The sequence below is a fragment of the Schistocerca americana genome, chromosome 11 (assembly GCF_021461395.2).
Source record: "Schistocerca americana isolate TAMUIC-IGC-003095 chromosome 11, iqSchAmer2.1, whole genome shotgun sequence".
NCBI classification, from domain to species: Eukaryota; Metazoa; Arthropoda; class Insecta; order Orthoptera; family Acrididae; genus Schistocerca; species Schistocerca americana.
This window is the reverse complement of record NC_060129.1, coordinates 42,101,482-42,108,881: the sequence shown is the minus strand read 5'-3', so window position 1 is coordinate 42,108,881 and position 7,400 is coordinate 42,101,482. Positions and strand designations below refer to the sequence as shown.

At 36.4% G+C, this 7,400-nt stretch overlaps 1 protein-coding gene across 1 annotated transcript; it reads right to left on the bottom strand.

Annotated features, from left to right (window-relative positions):
* Positions 1-6,140: 6,140 nt before the first annotated feature.
* On the bottom strand, positions 6,141-7,163 carry LOC124553221 (zinc finger MYM-type protein 1-like). Its single transcript, XM_047127112.1, has one exon. It carries the CDS (start codon positions 7,161-7,163, stop codon positions 6,141-6,143), a length of 1,023 nt encoding a protein of 340 aa, XP_046983068.1.
* Between the last annotated feature and the right edge of the window lie 237 nt (positions 7,164-7,400).

The window sequence follows — 7,400 nt, the reverse complement described above, 5'->3', positions numbered from 1 at the left end:
CATGAGTGCTATTAATGAATTCACTTAAAAAAAAAACTGTTCATCACTAGACAAAAGCAACAAAGTAGCACGTATCTTCTGCAACCTTACAAAGGCATTTGATTCCGTGAATCATTCCATGCTGCTTCATAAACTAAACAGATATGGCATCAGACAAAATGCTCTGCTGTGGCTCAGGTCTTGTCTGACAAACAGGAAGCAAAGGGTAATCATAACATCTAATACCATAAATTACCCATCTCAGTGAGATACAGTATCACAAGGAGTCCCTCAAGGCTCAATCTTAGGGCCAATATTGTTTCTCTTTTACGTAAATGATTTACCTCTTAATATCAGTGCCCAGCCAGTCATGTTTGCTGAAGATACTTCTGTACTCCTTGGAAAATGAAATGTGGGAGAAATTCTGGATGGTATTATAAACACACTAAACAACCTATATACATGGTTTCAACAAAATGGCCTTAAACTTAACTTTTCAAAGATCTTGTGTGCACAATTTAGAACACTCGAAAATCAGTGACATCAGTATTGTACATAAAAATCAAGTTATGGACGAAGCTCAGTTTGTTAAACTCTTGGGACTAAACTTGTGCAAAAATCTAAGCTGGCAAGCACCCGTAGATTATTTAACTACAAAATTAAATAGGCATGTCTTTGAAATAGATATACTATCTGGTATAACAGACATAAGCTGCAGAAAAGTGGTGTACCACAGTTAGTTTGAATTCAAAATTAGATATGGTTTAATTATTGGGGGAAATTCAAGCTACATGTCACGAATCATGATACTTCAAAAAAGAATTGTTAGAAAAATGCGTGCTGCCCCTCCAAGAACATCTTGCCGCCAATTATTCAAAAACCTAAAAAACTTACCTATCCCTGCATTGTACATTATCATCTTTTTACATAGTTACCCTGAGATAATGGAAGAAAACCATTTCCAACATATGTATAACACTAGACCAAAAGAAAATTTCATGCTTCCACAACATCACTTAAAACTCTACCAACAGACACCCTAGTACATGGGAATGAAAATTTACAATAAACTCATGGGTAGAGACGTAATGAGCATGGAGATAGTTCCACTGAAGAGAAAACTATATGATCTCCTGGTGGAAAAATGCTACTATTCAATTGAGCAACCTATGAATGATGAAATCATCATTTGAATAGTGTAACTGTTTAATATTATAGCATTGTGTATAATATTGAATACATATATAAAGCTAATGTACTGATACATCATAAGAAAAACAATTTAATAATATTACTATGGCCATCATTTCAATATTGTGACTGTTCAATTTTATAGCATTGTGTATAATATTGTATACATATATGAAGATAATTTAATGTTACATCATAAGGAAAACAATTTAATGATATTACTATGTCCAATATCAACCTGTACATGTAAAAGGTAGTGTTAGGGAATTATGTAATTATGTATATCATAAGGCTAAAATTGATGTCTCTCCTGTATGCCATGATCGGATGATCTGTAAATGTATGTTATGAGATGAATAAAACACAAATACAAATACAAGGGTTTCAAACCACTGAATTAATTTATTTGCTCCTTTTCTCTGAGTTGAAAGGAATGTAATAACGACACACACATTATTTCTTATTTTAGTAGTTGATCACGTTTGTTGCAGTAATCTATACACATACCATTTTCCTAAATCGGCTGTACTCCTCAGAAACCTGCAAATGAAAGGCGTTTTTACAATGGGAATAATCAAGTTTATAATATTTTTTAGTAACCATATAGTCATGTCGGTATTGCCAAGGATTCATATTATGCGTATGATTTCTCTGAATTGTTACACAATGGCTGTAGTTTTCCCTCGCTTTCAGTCGTCTGTAGTAGCAGCACTGCGACGTCATGTTGGCCAATGTTACAAGGTGAGATCAGACTGTAGGCCATAGTGGTATAATTAAAAAAAAAAATCATTTCAAATGTGGACCCACCATAAAGAAAATAATGTCATCCACCAGACCTCATCAGGACAATGACAGATCCAGAACTGAAAGATGACCTAGGCAAAGGGATTCCATATTAGCAAAACTACTCTCTGCATTTCTTCTGCAACTTTCCTCATGTTAAAATGGGAAAACGAAGAAGTATCTGAACCACATTCCATAGGCTAACAGCACAGTGTTTTTTGTCTCTAGTCCAGATAAAGGTGGACAGTCGAGATAATAGCCTAAAATAGTAAATTTAAATTAGGCTTTGAATACAATTACGTTGACATTCAAACAACAAATCGATAAAAATCTAAGGTTGCGCTTTTATATTTAAGGTAACTGAAGACGATGATTGGATAGGTACGGAAAGAATAAAGAGCAGACTAAAATTGACCTGATCTATGTAAATTCATTAACTCCCGATTTCTCCGGAAGGGGAAGTTTATTAATACCGCCATAACCAAATTTGACTCATGGCAATGAGATATGCTGGCAAATGTAATTACACCTGTAATGGATATGAGCAAAGCATATAATACTTCAAGGACACCAACTCGTATTACCCAACTAAAGCGCTAAACTTCATTCAGTGTTATGGCACAGATTACCATGCATTAACCTGAGCCGTTCAAAAATTTCATCAGATTGTTCAAAAGACTTCAACAACCGCTGCTTGTATTTTGCTATACATATATAACTTATCTTGCGACAAATGTAGCTGGGTGTAAAGTATTCTCGTCATAAATATTTAAAGGATGCGGGCACTTATAGCAATTTTATTAACAAATTGTAAAACAAATAAGGGACGGAACAGAAGATCTGTTTGTTACTTCCAAAATATTCGTGCATTGCTTCTGATTGCGAGATAAAATTAAGTCATTGTATGTGCTGCACTGTTGCATCGCGCCGCCAATAGATGGCAGCTCAATACGCAGCTGTTTGCTCTCTGCTGCTTGTATTAAACTCTGTGTAGGAAAAGTATTGCGATCGTTTGTCCATGCCACTTTCCGTCGTTTGCAGACTGCGTGACATTTGCTGCCACAATGCTTGTTAAGGACGTTGCTTGCTTGAAGTTGGAAGTATTTTGTATTTTCGTAAGTTATGTTGTGAGTAGTGTAACTGTACTGTGCTTTTGGATGTACTTTTCAAGAGCAGAAGGGAGAGAAACTACGCAGGCTTCCTTCGGAAGGGAGGGATTGAGAAAGGATAATAAACTGACAGACAACTTAAGAGTCTTTGTTGTGTACAGTAGCCACAATGCATTAATGTAGATTATAAGATTTAAGACTCGCCGAGACGTATTTCACGCAGCAAAGACCTGCAGACACCTTGGTGAAAGCGGCTGCATAATGTCGAGGTTAAATTCTTGACATGTGGGTGCTTTTATTTGCGTACTGCGGTTGAAAATATACGACAAATACCTGAGTCAACCAAGCACATTTTCATTTAGATTTGCAGTGTGCATGTCCCAAAGCATGATTTTCACACTTATTTGCGTTTATTTTACCATTACAGTAAACTGGAAAAAGTCAACCAAAAACATAAAAGACATGAAAATGTGATGGGAATAGTGCCCTACAGACAGTTTTTGAATTTGTATTTTATAGCTGTTTCAACACGCACCGCAGTATATACAATCTTAACTGCAAATACTATATACTGTACAATATGTGTTTGAAATATTGTTGTAAATGAGACTTAGTGAATGCCAAGGAATTAAAGATTAAGAGATGATTTTAATTAAAAAGTTAATTCCTCTTCAGTACTTAAATGAGTAGGATATGACAGAGGTGTCGTTGTGTATCATTGAGATATCTTTCACACATTGCGTGACGTTATCATTATCAATAATGTATCCAAAGTTCTGATGCTCGTCAAATGATTTTGTGTTGATTTACAAATACATCAATTTACATCTCCCCCCCCCCCCCCCATAAAGATAGTGTTTTAATTGTTTTAAGAATTTACGAAGCGATATATTTCGATTTAAATGTCGATTACGTCGTGCTCTGGCTGTGATTATCAGCACACGATCACTTTATAAGACAACGACTAAAATTTGTGATATGAAGAATGCCTGATCCCATACAAATGCGTCGAAATGATCTACTCGCTTTTGTGCATATTTATGCAATTTGTCATTAGCATTTTTTAAAAAAAACGTAGGCAGCTATCACTTAGTGCAGTGTACAGACAGTGTATAATTATGTAAGCCTAAATGACAGTGATAAGCAATAATTACATACCGAAGCAGAGGCGCCGACGTGAAAATATTTTTGGGGGAGCAAGAATCATTTTATTAGATACTACATTTGACAGATAACTTTGCGTTTCCATCGACATGTTCGACGCTCCAAACCAGTCCTATTTGCAGATGACACCAGTGTATTGATTGGAGGTGGAAATAGAAAGGCTCTTAGATTGTATGCTGAAGTCACAAATGAAAAGATTTCAGAGTGGTTTGTGAGGAATAAGCTACTGATTAACCCTTAAAAAAAGAGAAAAAAACCGTCATTATACAATTCCACACACAGCAAAATTAAAAATCCATTAAAACCAAATATTACTTTGGAACATCAAAAAAATTATGTGTCACTGAAACAAAATTGCTTTGTTTACTTACAAGACAATCTGAAATGGAATTCCCACATCACATTCTTAAATTCTAAGCTATCTAAAATGACCTCTGCAATGAGAATTATATGGAACAACACAAGTGCTGAAGGACAGAGGTGTATTATGCATGCATACTTTCCCTTTTGAGTTATGACATCATATTCTTGGGAAATTTCCCTCACAGCATAATAACTTTCAAGAAACAAATAAAGATTGTGAGGATAATGAAAAATGCAAACAGCTGAAAAGCATGCAAACTACGATTGGCTGGCGACTAGCCCCTACCCCTCGACTCGCTGAAACGTCAATCACAATGTCATTTCAGTCAGAGTATAGGTAAGTAGTGGTACAAAACAAATACATAAATAAAGTTGAAGAAACATACCTTAATTTTCGATGGCAAATGTACTCCTCCTCAGATCATTCCTGCATATGAACTCGTCACATATAGCAGCAAGGTCGAGTTTCATCGATTCATCTATATGGGCGTTGAGAAGAGCGATGGCGTTAAGACGATCCTGCCTCATTGTAGAACGAAGATACGTTTTCACCCTCTGCAGACAAGAAAACGATCGCTCAGCGGTGCAGGACGTTACCGGAATCGTCAGCACTACACGTATGAATTTCACTAGTTCAGGCAGTAGGTCAAACAGGTGGTTTTCCTGTTTTAGGTATTTCACTATATCATACAACGAACTAATATTCGCAGAGTCACTACTTTGGATAATCTCATGAAACATGCTTCAGTGGAGGAGCAAGCGTTCTTTGTCCATATCTGATTCGTAGAAAGATAAAATAGCGAATGAATGTTTGTTATCACCAAGAAGAAATTGTTCAGTTTGATTTACAGACATAAATGATTGAGTTTTGAACTGTGATTCCAAGAAGCTGGTGGATGTATCCATTGTTTCATAATACAATCTTCTATATTTGTCACATACTTCAGTGAATGTTTCTACAGATGAATTGATGGAGTCATCGTATTTCTTAGGGACTTTTCTTCTACGGGGTAATTTTGGGGAATCAACATCCATATCTTGACATTCTGAAGTTACTTCACCCCAGAATGATTCAAAATTGTTTATCATAAATTTAATAGAAGTTACAAGAGTGGAAATTATCTTACTGGCCTCCTCTAAGTGTAGGAATTTCCTCTCTAGTGCTATGTTTATGGTATCAATGTGACCAAACAGTTTTACCAAAAGTCAATACACGAAAAAAAGATCATATGTATGCATATTAATCAAAAAGCCGTTTGCTTTGGCCCCAGTGGCTGATTTGTCATTTCTTGAAACATTTAGAAAAAATTCCTTAACTTCTGTATAGTTGGACAAAACTGAAGACATTGCCAAGAATCTTACGGCCCACCTTGTAGCACAGAGTAGTTTCAAATTTGTAGAGGCATCTATCTCCATGTGAGTAAAAAGATCTAATCTTTTAGGTGAATCTATCACAAAATGTATTAAGCCCTTCATAACATTCAATGCACTTCGACATTCTGGAACTGCTTTCACAGTGTCTTGTAGTGTTTGATTAAAACAGTGTGCAAGTCAGTGCACAAACATAGCTCTCTTCTCCATTTCCATAAAGTTTGTCTGGACACCATTATATAATCCGGCCATGTTAGCTGGACCGTCATAGCACTGGCCCCTACAATTAGATGTAGGCAAATCAAATCGTCTTAAAATGTCGATAATAATATCAAACAGAGGCTTAGCTGTGGTACTTTGTATTGAGTAAAGCCCTAAAAAATATTCTTCTATCTCTAGCGAAGCATCAAAAAATCTTATGCAGATACTAAATTGCTCTTTGTTGGCTATGTCTGTCGTTTCGTCTGCTATTATTGCCAAATACTTTGCCCTCTTGATATCCTCCAATAATTTTCTAAGAATTTCATGACTTAAAATGGCCAAAATTTCGTTTAGCACATCATGGGATGTCCATTTGTAAGTTTCACGCTGTAGCCATATTAAAAGTAGCTGGTTATCTTCACAACGAAGGCGTAATAAATTGTCAAAGTTACTTGTTTCTTCAGTATGCCCACGTATTGCAAGCCCCTGCGCTGCTAAGTATCGGAGGGAAGATATGATTTTTAGTAAACAAGCTCGGTTTTCTTTCATTTGTGTCAGTTTTTCTTTGGAAATCTGGCTAAATACATTGACATTCGATTTTAAGGATTTGAATTTCAGTACAGCTTCTCTGTGGCAGCCCGATGCTTCATGCGCTTTCAACTTTTCTACCCCTTTTTTCCAGTTCGAAAAACCAGTTTCCATGAAAGGTTTTTCTATTTTGTGAGAAAACTGAAAACGATTTTCTTCAAACATATGTCTGCAATTTTTGCAGAAAATAACATCTTTTACCTTGTTGTAATCGATCCATGTAAATTGCTGTTTCCATGAGGGCTGATAACAGCTTTTTTTTTTTCTGGGTACAGTGTTTTTTGTCACCGCCACAGTTCCGTCACTATCTATGTTTTTGTTGTCACGCACAGCACCACTAACACTGGGTCTAGCTCCATCATCGCTAACGCTTGCCACATTGTCACATTTCCTCCTAATTATAAACTTGTCCATTTTAAACTGGACAGTAAGGGACGAAAGATCAACAACTGAACCGAGTCACAGTAAGATTAACTGACCACTGGCGATGTCCAGCTCCGGAATATTTACGTTCGATGCCAACATTATCTGCGGCCTGCATAACAGTACTGTGCGCCTAACAAGAAGTAGCCATGTAACATTAGTATTGATTATTATTGATTATTGTCAAGGCCGGCTCTAGGGGGAGGGGGGGGGGGGGGGGGGGAGGCG

Coding starts and splice junctions, on each gene's coding strand:
- LOC124553221 (XM_047127112.1), bottom strand. CDS start 7,163: ATGGACAAGTTTATAATTAGGAGGAAATGTGACAATGTGGCAAGCGTT.